This window comes from Megascapheus bottae, chromosome 6, assembly GCF_031878675.1.
Source record: "Megascapheus bottae isolate mThoBot1 chromosome 6, mThoBot2.hap1, whole genome shotgun sequence".
Classification (NCBI taxonomy): domain Eukaryota; kingdom Metazoa; phylum Chordata; class Mammalia; order Rodentia; family Geomyidae; genus Megascapheus; species Megascapheus bottae.
Window position 1 is genome coordinate 40,708,911 of NC_143514.1, and position 25,197 is coordinate 40,734,107.

At 40.8% G+C, this 25,197-nt stretch overlaps 1 protein-coding gene across 3 annotated transcripts in view; it reads right to left on the bottom strand.

Annotated features, from left to right (window-relative positions):
- Positions 1 to 4,583: 4,583 nt before the first annotated feature.
- Positions 4,584 to 25,197, bottom strand: part of Dnajc6 (DnaJ heat shock protein family (Hsp40) member C6) — a 135,681-nt gene continuing 115,067 nt past the window's right edge. For all 3 annotated transcript variants that reach the window (XM_090334680.1, XM_090334678.1, XM_090334679.1), the window contains 6 exons: positions 23,077 to 23,145; positions 21,776 to 21,895; positions 11,492 to 11,755; positions 9,500 to 9,642; positions 8,036 to 8,212; positions 4,584 to 4,960 (listed from right to left, as the gene is read on the bottom strand). In XM_090334680.1, the coding sequence (XP_090190806.1) occupies positions 4,859 to 4,960; positions 8,036 to 8,212; positions 9,500 to 9,642; positions 11,492 to 11,755; positions 21,776 to 21,895; positions 23,077 to 23,145 (875 nt within the window). In that variant the 3' untranslated portion in view covers positions 4,584 to 4,858. The remainder of the gene's footprint in view (positions 4,961 to 8,035; positions 8,213 to 9,499; positions 9,643 to 11,491; positions 11,756 to 21,775; positions 21,896 to 23,076; positions 23,146 to 25,197) is intronic.

Consider the following 25,197-nt stretch of genomic DNA (forward strand, 5'->3'; position numbering starts at 1 on the left):
CTTTGTTTCCTTGTTCTACTTTGTGATTAATCTTACTAGGACTATAACTATCATACAAGGCATATATGTATGTCCAGAATATCAAGCATCTAGTAGGGGCTTGGATTCATTAGCCAAACCCTGAGACGTTGTGAGTTTTGGCTCCTTTGCTGGTGCAGTGAGCTAGTAGTACTTTTCCCATCTTAAGTGATTAAACGTCCTATCCTCTTGCAATTCACCACCACCACCCCATTAAGTTGGTGTCCTGACCAGAGTCTTAATATATTTACTGAAGACCTGCCGCCCCCTTGAGTCTAGTCCCACAGAAATGATTTAGGAAAACTTTTCAAGGCTCCAGAAGCATAGCACGATTTGAGTGCCTGAGGCTTAGAATGAAGTACTAAAAAATGGATGGAAGGAAAGTATTGGCCCCAAGGATACAGGTAGGTACAACTGCGATATTCTAAGATAGTGTTTTTCTCCCAAGTTGCTCTGTATGCACACCAGCTGTCCTCCATTCACCAAATTACTATTAAAGGGAAAGGGAAGTCATCTTGCAGACACTTAAACCATCTCTGGAAAAAGCCTACTTTCCTCTTGCCAGTGTTTGTGCTGAAGAGATAGTTTTACCACTTACTCAATTCCATATTTGTTCAAAAATAAAAGTCAGGGGCCGGGAGTTTGGCCTAGTGTTAAAGTGCTTGCCTAGCATGCATGAAGACCTGGGTTCGATTCCTCGGTACCACATACATAGAAAAAAAAAAAAGCCGGAAATGGTGCTGAGGCTCAAGTGGTAGAGCTCTAGCCTTGAGAAAGTCCAAGGACAGTGCTCAGGCCCTGAGCTCAAGCCCAGGACTGGCAAAAAAAATAAATAAATAAAAAAAATAAAAGTCAGCAAACTCTAAATTTTTAACCCCAACTTACCATCAGTGTGAAATTGGGCTTATAAAATCTGTGCAAATATCAGGCTGCCTAGAACTAGAATGGAATTCTTAAAATAAATCTGAATATTCTCTCAATTTTACAGATGGTAAAACTAAAGCTCAGATAATATCTAGCCATTAAGAAAGCTGTGGTCAGGCCCCACACCACTGAACTCTACGGTCAAATCTTATGTTCTGAAAAGACAGAGCTTAAAAATAAGACAAACACCGCAAGTTTAAGGACACTCGAATCCTTTGAGTTTATATTCTATCAGTACTTGCAAAATATTGACCAGTGTCCCAATACCAAAAGGCAAGTTAACAGAACAAAACATAACACAAGTATTTGATCATAGTTTTTTGGGATACAGGAACCTTCAAATTAAAAACTCAAAGACTCTGAATGATTTGTGTGTTTTCATGACTAGGCTTGATGAAGCATGGACAGCCATGTAGAAATATAATTGGTTTGACAGTTACAGAGAAGGAAAACCCAGCCAACCCTCTTGTTCAGATTCCTCTTGGTCTCTCTGTGCAGCATTTCTTCCTTCTGAACACAAAATATGACACTGCCTAGTACGTGTTACGACCTACCACAAGGAAAGAATTCAGAGTACTGTTTGTAGGTTTCATGGCTAATCAGGGGAAGTGACCTGCCAGTTGACCACAATTTACATACACAGTTGATAGTTCTTCCACTTAAGAAATACTTAAAACTCGGGGATGGCCAGGAGTTTGACCTAGTGGTAGAGTGCTTGCCTAGCATGCACGAAGACCCAGGTTCGATTCCTCAGTACCATGTACACAGATAAAACTAGAAGTGATGCTATGGTTCAAGTGGTAGAGTTCTAGCCTTGAGAAAGCTCAAAGACAGTGCTCAGGCCCTGAGTTCAAGTCCAAGGACTGGCAAAAAAAAAACCCTCAAGGACATAAATTTCTCCAATATAACAGTCTGCATGTAGAAAAATCAGAACCAAATTCCAGCTTTACTGATTTTTCTCACTACGCCCAAACTACCTCATTCATCTTTCATCGAAACCTTTCATCTGGTCCATATTCCTTGATCATGTTTCTGTCAGGACAACTGACCTGCTGCTGTGATAAAGGCTCATTTTTTTTTATATGTTAGAGTTTCTCCAGGGGCTTCAGGACTGAGGCACATTATTCCAGAGGCACACTGTACAGTAAAGGGGAGTAGAAATGATTTGGGGGTTGGGTTTTTGTTGTTTGTTTGACACATCAGTCTCCCATCCTGGCCTTGCCTCCGCCTCCTGGAGGGCTGGGATTATAGGCACAGGCAGGAATACCACCTGTCTCCACAGCAAACACTTTTGATTTATAGCATTTACTTACAAATGAATATGCAGCTTCTGTCCTTAAAGAACTAAAACACCATGACAAATGCAGAAGATTAATCCCTTTGCTTCAGCAAACAAATGCACTTTATTAACATTTAAGCTAGGAGAGCAGAATTTCTATGTGGATTCTTTTTGAAACATGATATTCATGTAGCATGAAGAGTGTGTGTGTGTGTGTGTGTGTGTGTGTGTGTGTGTGTCAAGAGAGGGTGCATGAGTAGTGAAAATATAAATCTGGAAATCTTTTCAGATTTTGGCTTTTTGGTACAAATGTATAACATGTTGTTTTTCTATTCATTGCCCATTATTCTCCTTCGAAGTAAATCAAGTCAGATAGGTAATTCAAGTTTGTCATTGTAGTCCTACAAGTGCAAAAATAACTTAAATGTCTAAAAATATTTTTGAGCCTTTTAATATACATTACAAATATTTTAGACCAATCACATTTTGTTGTATAACATATTTACAAAACGAAAATATATTACAATAAATATGAATGAAACAGTTAATCTAATCAACAACAAGCTCTGTCACCACCTGATGTTTAAAAGGAGTGCAAAAACTTGTTTGGTCTGCATGAATTTAAAGCTGTGAGATAAATAAGGGTGCAGAACTATAATGTATCTGGAAAAGAGATGAGGGTATCCCCCAACTTGCTAAGTAAGATTCTCTCTCATCGCTAATTACATAATGTTTAATGATATGTTAAACTGTGAACATTAATGAATTACCCAAACAAAATACAAAGTTAATATAGTTCTATCATTTCAAAATGTACATGACATCCACATAGTATCCTTTTAATTATTATCATTATATACTACAATTCACACAATATCTACATATGTGAATGGGAAAAGAAAAGACAGGTCACAGCAACATGTCTCACATTCCAATTTTAAATAAGACAAGCACAAACTGGATCAAACATTATTTTATAATATGTTAAGAAGTAACACCTAGTTTGTTATGGTTACCTTGAACAGTTTACAGGTGTATATTCAAAAAGAAAATATCTTTTGAGAGTTTCACATTGTCAATAAAGGGTAAAATAATGAAATTTTATAACCAAAAGACAGAGAGATGGGAGAGAGAGAAAGAGAAGGGGCAGAGAGAGGGGGAAAGGAAGGGAGGAGGAAAAAGAGAGAAAGAGAAAAAGGAAATCTAAATAGAACCTAAAGTATTTTTGACATGCTGCTTTTTTTGTACAGTTTGCCACACCAAAATTGAAACATAAACAAAAATGATTGTCGCTGAGAAACAACTTTTGAAAGCTTTCCACAAATATTGTATATGAGCCTTTTCAGATTAGCATGAAAGTATTTTGGCCACCTCTCTGTGTGTGCGGAAAATATGTATACATTGAATAAATATATATATACACATTGTATGCACATTATTTATGTACCCAATAGAAGGCCTACTAAAGCCACAAAACAGCAAACTACTTACCCCTCAAAATAAGAACCAGCCAAACACTGAACTGAAACCAACTGGGGGTTCTTATGTCAATGCTGTTCCTGTAGACGTCCGACTACATCAATAAACCCCGAAAATAATCCAAGGGCTTCAGATTCATCAGGAGGGAGGGGACCAAGCTCCTCAAAATAAATGCTGATAGGGTCCCATGAGGGAGGCTGAAGATCTATGCATCTTCTATGGTCTTAACCACTCACAAACTACAGAGTATCCAGTCTAGATTAGCAGTTAGTTGGTCTTGACAAACTGTAAATGGACCAAACTGCTTCACAACGTATTACCAGCAAAAAAACATTTTTAATGAAGCAAAAGGAATGGTAAAAAAATTAAAAAAAAAACTAGGTACATTCTTTGAATCAAGTTCAGAGTTATTGTATTAGAAGATATTCTTTCATCAACCCCAATTTTCTAAAAGAAAAAGAAAGTAGCAGCTCAACATCCTGACCAAAGAAAGACTTCCAGAACTAGCTAGCATTTGCTTTAGCTTTTACCTTCTCCAGGAAGAACACATGATAATCCCTAGATATTTGCATAAGCACTTCCCACAATCCAAATTATTTTAGGTTTATTAGTGCTCCAGATCAAAAGAGATACACAGTATTATCCTCAAGGCCAGGGTACAGTTCATTAAAAAATAAATAAATAAATACGTGGTGGTAATGTTCCTGATGTCTGTGTAAAGCTATTACTCAAAAAAAAAAAAAAAATCCCAAACCAGTCTTGAAAACCATTTGGTAATTCTATTTCTGTAACTCTTGATGATTAATCAGATTCTCAGGGAATAAAATGGTGTCATGCCTTCACCTTTGGCAGCCTCAATTCTCCATATTCCCAGGCAAAATGCTGAGTAGGCTCCCCACAGGGCAGGCTGGAATGTTGCAGATAAGCCAGGTCATCTCATCACAAGTCCCTCCCTGCTTTCAATTGTTTTTATGGCAGGGACTTGGAGAAATCAAACATCCACATTCCTTTCTGTGAGAAATTAATTCACAAGTAATTTAACAGTTTAGTACTGGAGATGCATTACTGGAATTTTTGGTTCATCTGTGAAAACCTCAGAACTGTAACATACACTAAGCATTAGCATAGTTTTGTAGTGGAGATAGAAAGGCTCACAAATTAATACAAGGGCTTTTGGCCTTGGTTTTCAAATTCAGACCAGGCATCATTTAGCTCCATGAAAATCATCTTTGCATACTGTTCATAGGGTTGCCCGGTAGCCTGTAGGAAAAAATAAAAGCACAAATTAGATAACACAGACTAAAATAATGTCTCCATTAAGTTCACTGGTAATATGGGTTCTAAGCAATTAAAATGATCTTCTAGGCTGGGCACCAGTGATTCACACCTGTAATCCTACCTACTCAGGAGGCTGAGATTTAAGAATTAAGATTCAAATTCAAACCAAGCAGAAAAGTCCTAGAGATTCTCACTTCAACAGCAGAATGCCAAAAGTGGACATATGAGTGGTAGCGTGTCAGCCTTGAGCAAAAATCCAAACAAGAGTGTGAGGTCCTGAGTTTAAGCCTTCTTGTGAGCACAAGATAAAATAAGTCACTAGGCCTCCTTGGCACAGGTCGAAACTTTCTTAATAAGGACCAAGAATCACAACAAATCAGAGAAAGGCTGGATAAGTGGGACTGCATTAAACTGCAGAGCTTCCGTATGGCAAAGGACATAGCTAGTAAACTAATCAGGAAGCCTACAGAGTGGGAGAAGATCTTCACCAACCAAACAACGGACAAAGGCCTCATATCTAAAATATATCAACAACTCAAAAAATTGAATCACTCCAAAACTAACCTCCAAAGTAACAACCATCCCATTAAAAAAGGGGCCAAAGACTTACAGAGAGTCTTCTCTGAAGAAGAAACAAAAATGGCCTATAGACACATGAAGAAATGCTCAACATCTCTGGTCATAAAAGAAATGCAAAACAAAACAACTCTAAGATTCCACCTCACTCCAGTTAGAATGGCCAGGATCAGGAAAACAAATGACAACAGATGCTGGAGGGTATGTGGCCAGGAGGGATCACTACTACACTGTTGGTGGGAGTGCAAACTCATTCAACCACTATGGAAAGCAGTGTGGCAGTTCCTCAAAAGGCTAAACATAGAACTCCCCTTTGACCCAGCAATTCCACTACTTGGCATTTATCCAACCATCCAGAAACAAGGACATACTAAATCCACTAGCACAACAATGTTCATTGCAGCACTATTCACCATAGCAAAGATATGGAACCAACCCAGATGTCCCTCAGTTGATGAGTGGATCAACAAGTTGTGGTATTTGTACACAATGGAATTCTATGCTGCTGCCAGAAAGAATGACATCGCCCCATTTGTTAGGAAATGGAAAAACTTAGAAAAAATCATATTAAGTGAAGTAAGCCAGACTCAAAGGAACTTAGGCTCAATGGTTTCCCTCATTTGTCATAATCAGTAGAAACCTTGGGCTCTACTAGCAGAGATCTGCAATAGAGCAAAATCTTGATACATAAGGCCATATAATGTGAAGCTAATTGAAAGGACCTCCAGGATATTGAAACAAAAGCCATATAATGAATGATTGTTGTCCTTAATGTACTATGTTGTCTCTCATCTCCTTTGCTGTCCCTTGGTTATCTCATATTGGTATAGTATCTCACTTTGTTATCTGATATATTGAATTTATTTGTATTTGGATATTTGAAATTTGATAGGGAAGGGGGGAAAACCAAGACGGGTGGGGGGTGGGGGGGGGAGGGAAATGGGTACCAAGACATGTGAAAGGGTATCAATGTATGTGAATTAATGCACCTTCTATCTGGCAAATATCATGTAACCCTTTTACTAATTACAATAAATAAATAAAAAATAAAAAAAGATAAAATAAGTAAAATAAAATGTTCTTGTATTATGTTACTTCTCTTTTTACAGCTTAATCTGTGTAACTGCAATTACCATGCCCTCCTCTGGAAAATCACATAATGTAATAGTAATTGTTGATAAGTAGCTAACAGAAAGCTTATCAAGCATCAGAAGACTCTGCTCTATTCTCTGGAAGTATCTACCAAACAAACCAAAGCTTAATAACACCCACTTTCTAATGCATTATGGTTCTAAACTCCCATTTTTTTTCAATTTTCATATCTAATTTTATTTAAAGTATTAATCTACACATGGTAATTTCAATAAGAAATTATTTTACTTCAACTTCCAGAAACATGATTTTAATACATACTGAGATCTAAAATAATCACAAATACCAACAGAGACTGTACATTTTAAAAATAGGACAGTTGGAGAATACATTGTAAACTCCCATTTTTTAATTTCTAAAAAGATGAAGTTCTTGGAGACTCACGAGAAGGACAAACAATGTGTGTATTTTCTAGGCCCCACTTCTCTTTTGATTGGCTAAAATTCAAGTGTTAATGCGGGTTCTTGTTGATTCTTCTATTCAAAGAAGTTATCAAAAATGTACAGAGATGGAAATTAAATAAATACATGGCACTGGAGTTTGCATTCTGAAGAGACACTTTAATCATAACTTCTTGTCACTTCTGTGTGAGATGTTACATAAGATAATTAAAGTTTCTAACAATAATGCTTACATGTGTCAATGACAACATAAAGTGACACAAGCAAGATGATGAGCTTCATTGAATTTTTTTTCTTTTTTGTGTGTTTTATTGTCAGGATAATGTATAAAGGGTTACAGTTACATTTGTCAGGTAATGGGTGCATTACTTCTCACACATTGATACCCCTTCTCATGTTTTTGTGCCCTTTTCCCTCTCCCTACCCCCTCCCAACCATCTTGTTTCCCCCTTCCCTTTCCTATTTCAAATAAACAAATAAATGTATATACAATATACCAGGTAACAAAGTCAGATACAGTAACCACATGAGATTAACCATAAGGGGGAAAAAGGGGAAAAGAAATAGCTTCACATAGTATATTAAGAACAGCAATCACAAAGATAAACCTCTTCTTTTCTTGTTGCATTTTTAAAAGCCTGTTGATGACATCAGTTTTGTCAAATACAGGAGTTTCGGTACAATCCTGGCTAAATTATATCTAAACCTAAAGGAAAAAAACTAACTCTGGTGAGTGTTGTAGCATTCTCTGTAAACTTTATGAAGTAAAACTATTTGTTCAGATACTTGCTTCTAACCCATGGAGTTAATTTTATTAAATCAGTGACCTACTCAGTCAGCAAATGAGATGTAGGATGCTGTAATACATGCTTATATATTAACAAAATGAAGACCAGACATAAGCAAAGACAGGACAAGTGCTACTCACTTTATCTGGGTGCACAACCAGCACAGCCCTTCTGTACACCTTCTTCACCTGCTCTGGTGTTACCAGGTCTGCCATTCCAACTGGCTTCCACTTGGTCTCCCCAGCCCACAGCACAGTGTGCATCGTGGAAAGAAGGGCTCTGATATTTCTCTCTTTACCTTCTATCCATTCCAGGATCTGTAAACACAGAGGGGAGGAGGTAGGGATTTCTAGTCCAGAGGGTTTCATCCAGGACCCTGAAAAACTGTCCTGCTTCAGTGAAACCAAATAATAGGAATGTCCTGCAAGCTCCACCTTCTGAAGAGCTCTTCCTGGAATACTTCCCCACATGCATCTGCTGCTTCTCATTCACTCTGACCTTCATTATGCTCCACATACCTGCTCTATAATCTCACCTCTGAGAGCTTGAATGTATTGCACTATTGCCCCTTATAGTTAATGATACACTCCTAAAGTAAACTGTCAGGTCACACATATCTACATGCTACCTGAACTACAGATCCCTTTTAGAAAGGCCAGAGCTGGCCTAGGAATATAGCTCAGTGGTAGAATGCTTATCTGCCAAGCATAGGGTTCAAACCCTAGTACCATCTCTTCCCCAAAATAAATACTTTAAGAAAGTTACTGAGGCTGGGAGTTTGGCCTAGTGGTAGTGTGCTTGCCTAGCATGCACACAGACCCCGGTTCAATTCCTTAGTACCACATACATAGAAAAAAGCAGAGGTGGTTCTGTGGCTCAAGTGGTAGAGCTCTAGCCTTGAGAAAATCCAAGGACAGTTCTCAGTCTCAGGTCTTTGTGCCCAGGCACAAAAGACCAAGAGACTCTTATCTCCAATTAATCACAAGAAAACAGGAAGTGGGACTGTAGCTCCAGGGGTAGGGTAGTAGCCTTGAGCTGAAGAGCTCAGAGAGAGCACCCAAGCACAGAGTTCAAGCCCCAAGACACACACACACACACACACACACACACACACACACACACACACACACACACACACACACATCTACTGAGAAGACCAAGATATGAGAATTGTGGTTCAAAAAGAGAACAGAAAAATCTGTGATTAATCTCCAATTAGTTACCAAAAAGGTTGAGAATGAAATAGTAGAGAGCAAAAAAGCTCAGGGACAGCACCTGAGCCCTGAATTCAAGCCCCAGAACTGGCACTAAATTTTTTTAAATTTAAAATTAGGTAGCTTATACAACCTCCCTAAAGCTACTTTACTCTTCAGGGGCATGACTATACTCAATGCACAATCTGGTGGATGTCAATACCTGCTTGCCTTTCATAGATGCTCCAGTCTGAATGTCTTAAGTCCCACCCCAAATTCATTTGTTGAAGTCCTAACCCCTGGCAATAGCATTGGGAGGTAAGTAGGCAATCCACTGGAATCATGCAGATCTCTCCTCACACCTGATCTTGTCTTATAGGATAACCACAACTGAGGCAGTGGCTCACTCACCTTTAATTTCTCAGGATCCATTTCCTTAGCCATTTCCTCTTTTCTCATCTCTGCTATTGTTCGAGGCCCCTTTTTGTCTTTGTGAGCATTAAAACCTTGACTTGAAAGTAAATCTTCAAAGTCAGCTGCTTTTTGTTTCCCTTCTGCAATATGATGTTTGAAAATCGTTATGGCTAGGCATATTATACATCTTATCCCAAAGGTCTTTAGAGTCTTCGATGTGCTTTTCCACATATTTATTCCCTTTGTCTTTAGCAATGTAAAAGACTCCCAAACCCATTTTACAGATGAGGAAAATGAAATCCAGAGAATCTGAAAAGACCTTTCTAGAGTCACATAACATGTATCTGGCAAAACAAAGACTGGAGTCTGCTTCATTAAATCCAGTTCAATTTCTACTGTACCTTCTTTTTAGATGGACATCTTCATGATGTCCCCTTGTCATAACTAATTAATATAGATGATTTGACAAGGGCCCGGTTTGGTTCTTGAAATCCATCATGGTATCAGGACCCTGCCCACACTAGCTGAAACATTTAGTTGATCATGTACTCTTTCCCCACAACTCTGGGTTTGAAACTACTCAGTTTTGAATTCCAACTGTACCACCTCTTTGCAATGTGACCTCCGGCAAGTTACTTGGTATTTCTATTCCCCAATTTCCTCATCTGTAAATGAGCTGGAAGTCAGTAAGATAACCTGACCCATGGGGTTGCCCCATGAGAATGATGATCTCCATGTTAGTGTAACTCCCAAACCAAAAGTATAATACTGCAGTCCAGGCCAAGCAACCAAAGTTGGTTTCTGAATTGAAATTCACTTGCCATCTCTCTATATTACGACACTCTGGACCCTCATTCTCCTGTGCAAACAAAAAAATGTAAGGGCTCCAAGACTAGGGATTTTGTCTGTCATGTTTACTGCCTTCTCAGTGTTTTCTAGAGTGAAAATGCCTCAAAGAGGCACTTGCCTCGTATCTATTCAACAATAAAAATGGTGGGAGAGTTCTGTGACTCTACAAAATGGTTCAAAGAATCTCCCACTACCTCAAGAAGAAACATAAGGACACGTTTTCTATCATGTGCTATTAACAAACAGCAATGTAGCGTGGCACTTAAGAGCAGGAGTTCTGGAACCTGATGGTCAGAGTTCAAGTCCTGCTCTGTCACTAACTCATTGTGTCACATTACCTTGTCAATCTTCATCTTAGGTTCCCTCATCTATAAAAGGAGTTTTTAAAGGTTCTAAGAAACAATATATGAAAAAAGCCTAGAAGAACACTTGGAATGCAGTAAGCACTAACTAGATGTTAGCTAAGATGGAGTAGAACTACCTGTCCCATAGAGTGAAGGGGCCATTCTCTCCTCCTGTTCCTGTATACATATTGTAGGGTGTGATCAAACTAGCTGATAGAGAAAATGAATAGAAAGAGGCCTTTGGAACTTGGAACCCCCCAACCAATTCATGCAAAGTATATTATTTTTACTCATTGTCAACAAGTCCCTATACAGCATCCACCAGCCTTAGGCTTTGTCATGTTCACAAGTTCCCCAGATATCAGGAATCTATCAATCAGGCCAAGAAAGACCATGTGTCCAGATATATATGTTCTTCTCAATGGGAGTCCAAGGGAAAATAAGGCCATTCTTGGCCTTTATTTTTCCTTTCCGAGGAATAAGAGCCTTAAGATCCATTAACGTTTCCATTTACTTCCTTTCCATATTTGTTTAGAACCATATGCTAGGTTCTTGGGATAAGAGAAACTAGCATGAAAAACTCCTGCAGCTGATAGATAATCTTTGCCTTCCATCTGATTCCAGTCTGGAGAGAGACAAGTATACAGTTGCAGAATTGCACGGCCCACCCAGGTGCAACAGACATGGCATCTAGGGTAAGGAGCACCAGGGACCTACTTCTACCCCTGTAAGATTGCCAGGAAATATGACAACAAGACAGACCCACCTATCCCAGGCCCCACACCAGCATTCTCACCCAAATTAGTTGATCCTTTCCCTCGTTCACTTTGGCCTGCAGGCATGGATGAGAAGCTCACGTTGTAGTTTGGTCGATTCTGGGGGGAGGAGTGTGGCATGCTGGGCTGTGGCTTAGGCTGTGATTGCTGCCAGTTGTATCCCCCAGCCTGTTGCCACCCTCCACCCATGGGCTGGGGAGACGCTTTCTGGGGTGAGCTGAGAGGCGGGAATCCCCCGCCTAGTCCAGTCGGTGTGGTGGGCTTGCTGGCAAATGAAGAACTACCTACAGAGCAAAAGTTAGAAAGAAGATAAGACTATTTTGAATAGCCCCTCACTCCTGCATCTCAAGATGTTGTTTGCAGTGATTTTTTTTTTACTGGAAATTGCCTTGAATGGTAGAAGAATGACCCTTTCTAAATAGGTAATGAAATTACAGGAATATCTATTAGTTCCTTAACTTGACCTCAGTGCAGCTTGAAGTAGTTAAGTGATTTTTTTCCCTCAAAATCCAACAGCTATCTTGGTGCAAAATGGAATTAAATCTAGACCTTTGACTCGAAGCCAAAAGAAAGAGCCCTGGCTCTTCCCAAGATTCCATCACTCTTCAACTTCCCACTTTGTTAGAGCTGAAGCTATCTAATGACAAGAACAGGAAACAACACAAAGTTCACTCGTTAAGGTGTGACTTGAACGTCAAGGATCAAGAGTCAACAATGTGGTCAGTATAGCATTGTTAGTACCCAAGAATAAAGCCAGATGTTTGTAAATGTGAGTAGTGCCAGTTCTATTCTGCTTGCAATTCATAACAGGAGGTGGGTTTAAAAGAAGAATGTGAAATGTGAGGATTTCTGAGGTCTCTTTTACATAAAAAAACCCAGACAAAGTAGCAATAACACATGGAATTAAAATTGTGATGATTTCTGAAGTCTCTTTTACATAACAAACCCAAAGTAGCAGTGATCACAACAACTCATAGATCTTTGGACTTTATAGAACTTGGTCATGCATTACTAATTTGCATCTGCAGGATACACTTAGAATATAAGTAGTATTTCTCTGGTCTCATTTCAAAGAGGAAGAAATGGAAGCTCAGAAAGGTTGACAGATACACATGTTCACACAGCTAGTCAGTAGAGCCATATTTGCCCAAATGAGACAACCTGGCCTCATTTTCTGCCTCCTGAATCTCTAATTTTTCTTGGGAACTCAGTCTTGACTACACTCAGCCCTTACTACCTCTCATTCTGTCTTTTTTTCTCTGCCTTTATTATTATTCTGTCTCCTTCCCACTGCAGATATTTTTATTATGATCAGAAGTCTGGCCATCAACCTGTGTTTGAACCTGTGTTTGTCCATTCACCATTCATTGTCACATGCATGTGTTTGTTCATTTATGAATATCTGTTGAACAACTATTGTGCACGAGGCACTGAGCTGAACACTGGCATTATACATAAAACAAATGACGCTCGAATCGTCTGTATCACAGATAGCGTAAAAACGCAAAGTGCCAGATGCAGTGGCTCATGCCTGTAATTCTAGCTACTCAGGAGGCTAAAATCTGAGGATCACGGTTCAAAGCCAGCCAAGGCACTAAAGACCGAGAGACTCTTACCTCTAATTAAACTAGAAAATGGAAAGTGGCACTGTGGCTCCATGGGTAGGGAGGTAGCCTGGAGCTGAAGAGCTCAGTGACAATGCCCAGACCCAGGGGTTTAGCATTCACCTTTAGCTGAAGAGCTCAGGGACAGTGCCCAGGCCCAAAGTTCAAGCCCCATGACCAACAAAACACACACACACATACACACACACACACACACACACACACACACACACACACACACACACACACACACGCGCGCATACACAAAGTTCTTCCATCCCTTGAGTTAAGTAAAAGGCATTCTACATTAACAAAACAGGCAAATTCATATGTGAAGTATGTGCCTAGACACCTACAGGGCTCAATAGATACTTGCCAATAATGTAGAAGTAATGGCAGGCTTATGAGAATTTTGTGCTGTCTTTGTCATTCTACACCGTACATGAAGGGAGTGAAGCCCTTTTTCCTGTACCACTGGGTAAATTTTGATGTGGTCAATCCCACATTAAATACAGTGCCTAAGGCTGGCCCTTTCCGCCACACTGGGGTTTTATTTTTATATTTTAAGGATGCTTGATATTTCAAGTCTTGGTAAATATAGAAAAGTTAAAGAACTAAAAAAGCACCGATAATCCTGTTCACACATTTAAGAACCACTGTGGAGCCCCTCTCCGCCAGGCTCTGGCTAGAGCAGTGAAACAGCAGGTGCCGACCCTGCCCATCAGCATTGTATGACTTTGTGATGTCTAATCTTCCGGAACACTTCTATACTGCTCAGCAATTCTAATTGCTAACGCCACCGAGGACCAGGAATACTCGGCAATAACTAAACCCCTAGGTCATGCCTATCCTCATCAGAGGCTAACAGCAGTGGTCCTCACCCCTTGACAGTGCCTCCGAATGATGTAGGGTTTGAGTCCTCCCAACTTGCCCACTCCCACCCCCAACTTACATAGCACTGACCATAGTGGATACTTTACATTTGATTAGCCCTTCTCTCTCCCGCTTTATTGTAAGCTCGGAGGAACACAAATGCTATAAAAAAAAATACCTACTGAATAAGGGATTGATGCCCAAGAGTCAAAATCCATTGTCTGGATGATGAACCAAGGGCTTTCTCTTCCAGCCCTCAGCTTTGCACACTCAAAATATAGTTCTACTCTCGAGTTTTTAATGTTACTAGAAAGTCTGGGAGAAATGATGAGACTTTTCCTTCCTCTCATTTTCCCTCATAACCTACTAACTACTTCTACAGATGTCTTTAAGTTTCAATCATTCTTCCGACATTGCTGAGTTCAGAAAATTTCCTTGCCCTCCTCCTCGTACTCCTCCTCCTTCTCTTGAAGTAGCTAGCCCCTGGCACTTTCCCTGCCTGCTCCTAGCCTATTCTTATCTATTGTGTAGAATATATCTAGCGTTACCTTCCTAAAATATCGAGCTAATTGATACCTCAGTTTGATGTCTACCCTGAGATGGCCTTTTATATTCAACCCCATCTGCCCCTCCTTCATCCTACCACGGGTTCCAGCTTGTCCAGTTGTGAAACATGGTGTGGGGCTTTTAAACACTCCTCTCCCTCTGCTTGGGTTCTTTTCCATAACGTGTAGCCTAACTATATCACAAGTCCAATGTAGAAGCCACCTCTGTGCACTCTTCTCTGGCTTAGGTACTCTCAGAACACTGGTGAACTTCTTTAGGCCTTAGCTCTTTTCCCATGGATAACAGTTGCTATGCAACAGAAGAGCTATTAAACCTAAAAGCTCCTAAAATTCCTGCTACACCCAAACCACATCCAGACCAATTCTGTATAGCAATTAGGCTCATATTGATCAGGAACCACACGGAATTGATGTTCGAGTCAGAATTGTTTCACGTGCAAATATTCTCAGAAACATTTGTGTCTTTTGACTTTTCTGAGTTTTAGCTGTATAGCTTGGAAGTTTAATTTTTATTTTCTGAGACTTTGCTTCTTAATTCATAGCTCTTACACCTGTATATCATGTAGGTCTAAAAGAAATGTATAAATTTTTTAATGTGTACCTTTAAAAAATAGGGAAATTGACAGTAGCTCATGCAATCTTAACTTCTCAGGAAACTGAAATCTAAGATCACAATTTGAAGGTAGCCTGCGTAGACAAGTCCAAAATATTCTTATCTCCAACCTGACAGCAAAAAGCAAGATATAGAGGTGTGGCCCAAATGACAGAGTCTGCCTTACGGTGAAATATGTGTGTGTGTCATATAGAGTATATATTTTATATTGCTCATATATGACATATGTGTGATGTCTATGTTGTATAGTTCATATGTGTGGGGAGCCGGAGCAGCCAAGACGGCGCCTGTCCCCTGCCTCGCTCATTGTATACAAATTTCTTAGTTCCCCTTAGTGGGTGTGTGAGTGCAGAGCCTTTGCTCGCTCCGCTGCGTCTGCGCGTATGACGTCAGAGGCCTGACCAATCCCGAGTTTTAAAATGACCTTAGCAGCACAGCAGCCAATGGAAAAAGACCCGCGTTCCTTGATTGTTTATAAGCAGCTGCACTTCCCTGCCCCGCGCCCCTCCGCTTCAGCTGTACAATAACCGAGTTGCTCTTCATTAAAAGCGTGATACGAGAAGGATCCTCGGGTGGTGTCCGTTCTTCCCTGCTGGTCAGGGGTGCCGGGCGCCGCAACTGGTGCCGAAACCCGGGACCTGCGGAGGGGCCGAAGAGGATCCAGAACTTGACACGTGAAGAGGACTCCTTCTAGGTATGTTGTTCTGAGAAGTTCCTGTCTGGGTGCTTGTTATCGTTCTTCCTCTGTGGTTTGTGTTAACTCGGTCTTTAAACATCAGTATGGGTAACTCTTCAGGAAGTGTGTGTAGTATAAGGGACTTCTGTGCCCCCTTACAAGCCCTTCTTAAACAGTGTGGGCTGAGAATTTCCCGCGGCACAATACATAGAGTGTTAACAGATATTGAGATACACGCCCCATGGTTTGCGGAGTCTGGAGATCTCTCACTGGCCTGTTGGGATATATTAGGCCAGGACCTGGATAGAGCTCTAGAAAAGGGAGGGGTCTCCCGCGCCACGTTGCCCATATGGAGAATGGTGCGCGCTTGTTTGGAGGAGGGCAGAAATACTGATATTATTAAAGAAGGGAGGAAGGTATTAATTAAGCACCAGGATAGTCTCTCGGAGTCATCGTACAAGGAAGGAGGGACCACCAAGAGTGGGGTAAAATATAAGAGAAAACAAAAGAATGGAATTGAGGGACTGCAGCCCTCACAAAGTACAGTGCAGGAGGAGGAGAGAAGAGAAAAGAAAAAACAGGAGGGACCAAGGAGCTCCCTCTATCAGGATGCAGGAGAGTCAGATATTTCCCCAATGCCCTAATTATATTTACAGATGGGTCAAAAACAGGCCGAGGTGCCTATGTAGTTCAAGGAAAAGAGCCAGTAACTTTAAATTTTCAACCAGAAACTCCACAAGTAGTTGAATGTCTAACAGTTTTAGAAGTATTCAGGAAATTTCCTGAGCCTTTTAACCTATATTCTGATTCACAATATGTAGTTAATGCAGTGGCATCCCTGGAAGTCGCAGCCTCCATAAAAGGTAGCAGTACAGTTTCAAATATATTATCCCAACTTCAGAGTTTAATTTTACAAAGGAAAAATCCTTTTTTCATTGGTCATATTCGGGCACATACTGGCTTGCCTGGTCCCATGTCAGAGGCCAATGCCTTAGTGGATTTGACTGCCAGAGCCCTGGTGGGCCTTTCCCATAATTCTGTTCAATTAGCACGAGATTTTCATCAACTTTATCATGTTTCTGCAAAAACCCTTCGTTATAAGTTTTCCATTTCACGCCAACAGGCTAGAGAGATTGTTAAAGCTTGTCAATCCTGTGTAGTATATCATCCCTCTTTCATAATTGGAGTTAATCCTAGAGGCCTTTGCTCTAATGCCTTATGGCAAATGGATGTTACTCACGTGCCTGAATTTGGCAGGACAAAATATGTTCATGTTTCAGTGGATACTTTCTCTGGCATAATGCATGCCACGGCCCTTACAGGGGAAAGGGTGTCCCATGTTAAAGTTCATTGCTTGGAAGCCTGGGCAGCATGGGAAAAACCATTAAAATTGAAAACAGATAATGGCCCTGCTTATGCCTCTGCCGGATTTCGCTCCTTTTGCACTCAAATGCAGGTAGTTCATTCTACTGGCCTTCCCTACAATCCCCAGGGTCAGGGAATTGTGGAATGCGCCAATAGAACACTTAAACAACTTTTATTTAAACAAAAGGAGGGAATAGGCCGAGATGCCTCCCCCAGAGAAAGGCTGGCCATTGCACTGTTTACCTTAAATTATGTAACAGTGGATGACAATGGACAATCAGCTGCTGATCGGCATGCTGGAAAAATGGCAATACCACCCACACAAAAAGTAATGTGGAAAAATGTTATCGATAACAAATGGTATGGACCGGATCCTGTAATTTAGAGATCCAGGGGAGCTGTTTGTGTTTTTCCACAGGGACAGGAATCCCCCCATTGGGTGCCGCAGCGCCTCGTAAGGATATTGGAGGAAAATCAAACGCCTAAAGAGGATGATGCGAAACAAAATCCTGGGAATAATCCTGTTAATAATTCTTCTGCTGCCACGACTTTGGATGAAGAGACAGAAGGGAAAAAGCAACAAGGAAAAGACGATGTGGGCAGTGATGAAGACCTTTCCATTACCAATGCCTGTGACTAATGCTTCTTCCGTTTTTCCCCTTTGTGCCACCAATTCTTCCTTGCAACTTCACTGCAAGGTTCCCTATGCCTTACCCTGTCAAAAAAATCTGTCCTTCTGTGTTAGGCTGGTTTCTCAAAAATTGGGTCGCTCTGATTATTTTAAATTGTTCTGCCATAGAGTGTAAATTGAGTCAATGCTGGAGCCGTTGCCTACATTTGTTCCAGTTCCTGTGAATGTTTGTTGCAGTTTGTTTTGGGTTTTGTGTCTTTAGCCTTTGGTTGCTCTGCCAAATGAGGTCTCGTAATAAGAGAGAGAGAGCAATGCTTGTTCATGCACTCACTGCCTTGGAGCAGGGACATCCCCCAAAATTTGGCTTGCAGCTTTAAAGGCCAACTAAAACTGCCCTGTACTGCCTTTGCACCCTCAAGACCTTAGTCTATTGCACGAGGAATAGGAGTATAGGCAGCCAAGAGTTGTGAAATGATGGACAAAGTACCACTCCTGACCCTAACAGGTCAGGGAGAGCATGTGCGTCAGCATATGGGTCTGCGCCCCTAGCCCATCTCCACAAAGGGAAAAGAGGACCTGGAGGGGAGGGATCCAGGGTTGGCCGCCTGGGTCACTCCTCTAGAGTAGGACCTCAAGTTTTACTTTGGAGGACAGCACCTCTACTCTCTTCACAACAGGTATGTTGGCCTGCTGCGTTAAAACAGAAAGGGGGAGATGTGGGGAGCCGGAGCAGCCAAGACGGCGCCTGTCCCCTGCCTCGCTCATTGTATACAAATTTCTTAGTTCCCCTTAGTGGGTGTGTGAGTGCAGAGCCTTTGCTCGCTCCGCTGCGTCTGCGCGTATGACGTCAGAGGCCTGACCAATCCCGAGTTTTAAAATGACCTTAGCAGCACAGCAGCCAATGGAAAAAGACCCGCGTTCCTTGATTGTTTATAAGCAGCTGCACTTCCCTGCCCCGCGCCCCTCCGCTTCAGCTGTACAATAACCGAGTTGCTCTTCATTAAAAGCGTGATACGAGAAGGATCCTCGTGTGGTGTCCGTTCTTCCCTGCTGGTCAGGGGTGCCGGGCGCCGCACATATGCATGGCATAATGTGTTATATAGAGATATGTATATCTATATATGACAGAAAGAAGGATTAAAAATCACATCATATTAATAATTGCTTCAGGTGAGAATTTTTTCTTTGAGGCAGTGTATCTCTAGGTGGCCCAGGCAATCTTTCTGCCTTTCCATCCAATTGTAGATGAACACCAGCATACCCACCAAAAATCACTAATGAGGCCAGGCACCAGTGGCTCACTGGTGAAATCTCAGGATCGCAATTCGAAGCCAGCCAGGGCAGAAAAGTCTCTGTGAGACTCTTATCTCCAATTAACACTCAAAAACCAGAACTAAAGCATTAGCCTCGAGTAAAAGAGATCAGGGACAATAACCAGGCCCGGAGTTCAAGTCCTACAACCAACCAAAAAATCACTAATGAAGAAGTGGAGTTGTGGCTCAAGTGGTAGAGTGCTAACCTTGATCAAAAGATCAGGGACAAAGCCCAGGTCCACAGTTCAAGCCCCAAGACTAGCAAATAAATAAATAAACAAATAAACATATTGGTGGAAAAAAAAATCCTTGTTAAAAGCCAAACCAAGCTGGGCTCGGTGGCTCACGCCTATAATCCTAGCTATTCAGAAGGCTGAGTTCTGAGGATCAAGGTTCAAAGCTAGCCCCAGCACAAAAGGACCTAAGACTCTTATCTCCAATTAACCTCTAGAAAACAGGGGAGCTTGGCTCAAAGGTAGGATGGTAGCCTTGAGCTGAACAGCTCAAGGACAGAGCCCAGGCCCAGAGGATAGGGTGGTAGCTTTGAGCTGAAGAGCACAAGGACAGCACCCAGGCCTACTTCAAGCCTCATGACCCACAAAAAAAAAAACCCAAAACAACAACAAAAAAAACCCTGCCTGTTTACCAAAAACATCACCTCTAGCATTACAGGTATGCCTTCAGAGTTCAAGCCTCATGACCATGCCCCCTCTAAAAAAAAAAGCTAATCCTATTGTTTCAAATAGGATTATGTCAGAATACCTCCTCCAGATTACATCCAGGTTACAAAAGGAATCTGGCAACTTTACAGTGAACTAACCAGGCAGACTTTTCCTTATTCAAAAGATCAAAGTTAAAATCAAACCCAAAGTGAAACTTTCTCCATTGCCTTATATTCTTCCAATCTAAACATCATAAAAATTGGGGGAAAGCTGAAGAACTTTTGCAGAATAGAAGAGTCTTCAAAAATATGACAAATTCAAGATGTACGTGCAAGAGAAAATCTTCCTCCCTAAAATCTAAAATAATACCTAAGCCCATCCATTCATTATTTGCCATCTCCTTCCTTTCCTCATTTTGCACAGGATCTGTGAGTGCTTGCTGGGGAGCTGCATCTCTGAGTGTTGCAGACTTATGTGTTGGAGCAGTGCTTATCTCAAAAGGTTATTAGGGAGATAAAATAGCTATAAAATAGTAAAAATACTTCCTGGAACAAAATAAAATCTTCATCCAACATTAACTGTCATGAGAACTGCTTTTATAATTTGACACATTTATCCATTTACCACTCATTTCCCTTCTACAATCTAAGCTTAAGAAAGTCAGGGGTGTGTTTTTGTTTTCACCCATAGCTATTGTGTTGGTGAGAACCAACAGTCCTAGCATATAAACAGCATTTAGAAAATATTTGTTTGATGAATGAATGTCCAAAAATGAATAATGAAAGGGTTTTTTTAGTTGTCTTGTTTTCTTGGTTTTTGATTTCTGGCTTTATAGGCTTTTTCTTCCCCAATAGCTATACTGCTGGTCAGTTTGTAAAAATCCATGCAAACAACCACTGTCATTTTTCCAGAGTGGTTATTATAATAGTTCAGTAGGTAAAAGCTGGGTTCCTTGGGCATGTGAGTTTGGAAAACACTGGATGGTTTTAATTATCACACAAAACATTGATTCTGGAAAGGAACTGATGTGCACAGTGATGTTCTTTGACAGGAATCCAATATTCAGGAGGCTCAAGCCATTTTCACCATGGAAACACTTTTAAAGGAGTAGTTCCCAAGCTCTTTCCTCCTCATTTTCTTTGCTTCCTTCCCCCTGGGCAGCACCACGTAGTTAAATAAGGATTGGTGGCACTAACACCAGGGCTCCCATTAACCATGTGGGGTCTGCATTTTTCAGAAATGTTACTGAGGCATTTGGAGTCAAATTGTCGGCAGGGAATGTTTGTATAGCTGCTCTCAACTTTCCATGTGCATTCTTTACACTGTGCATGGGTGTGGATATGGTTCTGGAGTGTGAAGTCACAGCTTTACTCTTACTAGGAAGGTGTGTATGCGCCACGCTCTAAGCTCTTTTTACAGTAATTATTTTTTAGGCAGGGTCATTTGCCAGGGGATGGCCTCAGACAAGCAGCCTCCAGTCTCCATCCTCCCACATAGCTGGGAGCACTATGTGCTACACCATGACTGGCTTATGAACTGACATAGAGCTCTCACTGACATTTTTCCTTGCTTGTCTTTGACCTGAAATCCTCCCAATCTGTTTTTCTAGTTGAGTAAAAAAATAATTTTTAAAGAAGCTCTCAAAACCATTTTACAGAGCCATCTTCTCTCCCTACTTTTTTTGGTGGGGGCCAATGTGGGGACTGAATTCAGGGCCTGAACACTGTCCTGTCCTATCCTTGGACTTTCTCAAGGCTAGAGCTCTACCACTTGAGCCACAGCACCACCTCCAGCTTTTTTCTGTGTATGTGGTATCAAGGAATTGAACCTGGGTCTTCGTGCATGCTAGGCAAGTATTCTACCACTAGGCTAAACTCTTGGCCCAAGAATACTCAGTATACTAAGTCTCAGCAATACTGAGGTGTTGGGACACTCCATATGTAGACTTGAGGCTTTATAGCTTCAAACAGTTATTTCTATCTTCACCTGATAAGTTTGTACCTAGTGTCCCAAGGTCAGCAAAAGGATCCAGAGTCTGGGGCTTGTTCTGATGAGTGGGGGTGCCATGTGAGGATCCTGTGGGGCTGGTGGCAGCTGATTTGCTTCCCATTCCAAAACCTCCTGGAAAGGAAAGAAGATCATGAATTCATTGTCTGAGAATTCTAAAACTCAGAATTTTAGAGCTGCTGTTCATTTGTCTCTCAGGAAAATTAAGACAAGAGTGGAAAGGTGTCAGTTGTTTCTAGAGCAAGTCTCTGGCTTAGGGAATGTAGCAAGGACCAAGCCCAGCACAGACAGCAGCACTCCCTGGCCCTACTGTTCTCTTCAATACTGAGCTCTCCTGGCTGCTGACTTCCTCCAGTCTTACGTGATCTGGAGTCAGATCCAGATCTGAATTCCAGTTCTGCCACTCTCTGATTCACCCTGGGCATATTGCTTTATTATCTTTGAACTTCAACATTTTTGTACCCAACGTGGGGCTTGAGCTTTTTCACTCTAGGATAGCACTCTATCACTTGAGCTACAGCTCCACTTCCTGCTTTTTTTTCTTTTTTTGCTGGCTAACTGAAGAGAAGAATCTCACAGACTTGCCTGCCCAGGCTGGCTTCAAACTGTGATCTCTGCTTCTTGAGTAGCTAGGATTACAGGTTTATGAGCCACCAGGGCCCAGTTAAACATTCTTTTTTAAAGAGTAAATATACAAAGCAAAAATCACAGCTAGTAAAAGCAAGAAACATATAAATGAGACTGTATCAAATTTGAAAACTGCCTAGCAAGGAAAAGAGAACAAAATCAAAAGGCAACTTATGGAATCATAAAAAAATATTTGCTTTCCATATATCTGAGAGTAGCTGTGAGAGAGATCTTACTTATTACAAACAAATCCTACCCAAACAAGTACTTTAGAAATAATATTTATTATTATTCAGCATCTACTCTATGCCAGAAATGTTCATATGCTATATCATTTAAACTTACCCAACTGTGTAGAATAAAATTTATTATCCCTATATTTCAGGTAAGAAAACTGAAGTTCCGATGTCCAAAAATTCATAAGTTTCTAAGTGGTAGATCTGACATAGCATATTAAACAATATATACTTAGCAGTACCCCATGTCACCAAGTGTGTGGGGAACAGCTTTGCCAGGACATGAATCTTTAAGAAAAAAATCAACACAACTTACCCAAGAATGCTCTGTGTAATTTCCATTCTGTACATACTTACTTCCCCATGAATGAAGAAGGATTACACTTTAGCGATTGGTTGAGTGTGTACAGAAAATAACCTGCAGACCTTTACCTGGTTTGGCATGCCAGTCCCAACCTCCAGAAACATCTGGTTGAATGTTCACAGCAGGGGTACTAGAAGCTGCAAATGGAGAGAAGAAAAAGAATTAAAACAAACCAGCTCCAAATCCTCTTTTCTGAGTCTACACGGGATCAAACCATCTTTTCTGAACCTGTATAATTTCTCAAGATTCCATGGATTCAATCTTTCTTTGGGGTGCTTTCTGCTTCATCTAGGTTGCTTGTATGAGGTGAGACAGAAGCCATATATGATTTTTCTTAGGCTCACCTTTGCCTTACTTCCCTGTCCTCATACTTGAATTTATAATTGTCCATAGGTCTGTCTTCTTTAGTGGTGAGTCCCTTGAAGTCGAGAACTGTCTGGTTTATCTTTGTATTCCAACTCTATACATAACCCAGTGGGCAATAAATACAAAAAGGGGGAAGCTAGTCTCTGGTGGCTCATGTCTGTAATCCTAGATTCTTAGGAGGGTAAGATATTGAGAATTGTGGTTTCACATCAGCCCAGGAAGACAAGTCCATGAGGCTCCATCTTCAATTATTCAACAAAAAGCCAAGCTTAGAGGCCTGGCTGAAGCAACAGAGTGCCCATCATGAGCCAAAATGTAGAGCAAGTACAAGGGTCCTAAGTTCAAGCCCCAGAAAAAGCAAAATAAAGAGAAGAAAAGGTCCTTAAATCCATCAACAAAATTACTGAAGTATAACCCACTTAGAACTAAAACTGTGCTTTCTACCCTCTTATGATATGAATTGAGAAAGTACAGTCACTTAGAAACAAATTGAGCACTAGTTGTATACTGCCCACTATGTTGATGAGAGAAATGTATCTATTGTTATTCAAAAGAAATCCCCTACAGCTTCAAATTAGATCATTCTTTTCCATCTCAAAGTTCCAAACAGAAATGTAGAGATGTCGGCCGGGTGTTTGGCCTGGTGGTTAAAGTGCTTGCCTAGCATGCATGAAGACCCAGGTTCGATTCCTCGGTACCACATACATAGAAAAAAGCTGGAAGTGGTGCTGAGGCTCAAGAGCTAGAGCTCTAGCCTTGAGAAAATCCAAGGACAGTGCTCAGGCCCTGAGCTCAAGCCCAGGACTGGCAAAAAAAAAAAAAAAAAAAAAGAAATGTAGAGATGTTTTGCTGTAGGAAAGAATTTCTTTCTATGTCACCTTTAGATTTTGCCCATAGAAACAACTGAGAAAAATGCAAATGCCAAATAACATGGCAAGTGAGACTGAAAACACCACACACACACACACACACACATCATGCTAGTCTCAGAATAATCAACGCACCAGGGGTAGCATTCTAGGCCTCATATTTTACCTGTTTTGTTTACTCAGTATGAACCATTACATCTTGTTCCTTCCCATATCAACTTTAAAAGAAGACACCGTAATCAGCAATAATGGCACTTTCCTTTCTATCCTTTATTTTTCTTCTTCTACAATAATTCATGAAAATTGAGGTGGAAATTGAACAATTTTGCTAACATCTTCTGTGGGTTTTCTTTAAACTCTGATATTAATCTTATAGGCACTAGTATACAAAATAAACTGTTAGAATTTCAACCTAATCACAAATCAGAACAATTCCTTATGGAGCCTATCATATTCAGGGCACAATTCAGGGAGCAGAGACCTAAAAAGACATACTGACTATCCACAGGAAACTGAAAATCAGCCACAGGCAGTAATACACAAATGAAAAAAACAAATGCATTTTATTGTGGTTAGTTATTAGTAGTTCTAACACCATATTCTAAGCCATTGTTCTTTTAAAAATAAAGTTTGGATAATGGACACCAGTGGCTCACCCTGGCAACCCTAATGATTCAAGAAGCTGAGATCTGAGGTTCCTGGTTCTAAGCCAGCTCAGGTAGGAAAGTCCATGAGATTCTTATCTCCAAATTAACCACCACAGTTAGGAGTAGAGCTGTGACTCAAGTGGTAGAGCATCAGCAGATTTTAAAAACCTGAGGGACAATGTCTAGGCCCTGAGTTCAATATGCAAGACCAGGACAAAATATAAAAATAAAAATAAATTTCCAAGAGCAAACCAACGTCCACCTAAAAGAATCTTTTTAGAAGATCACAGACTGCCATATTCCACTC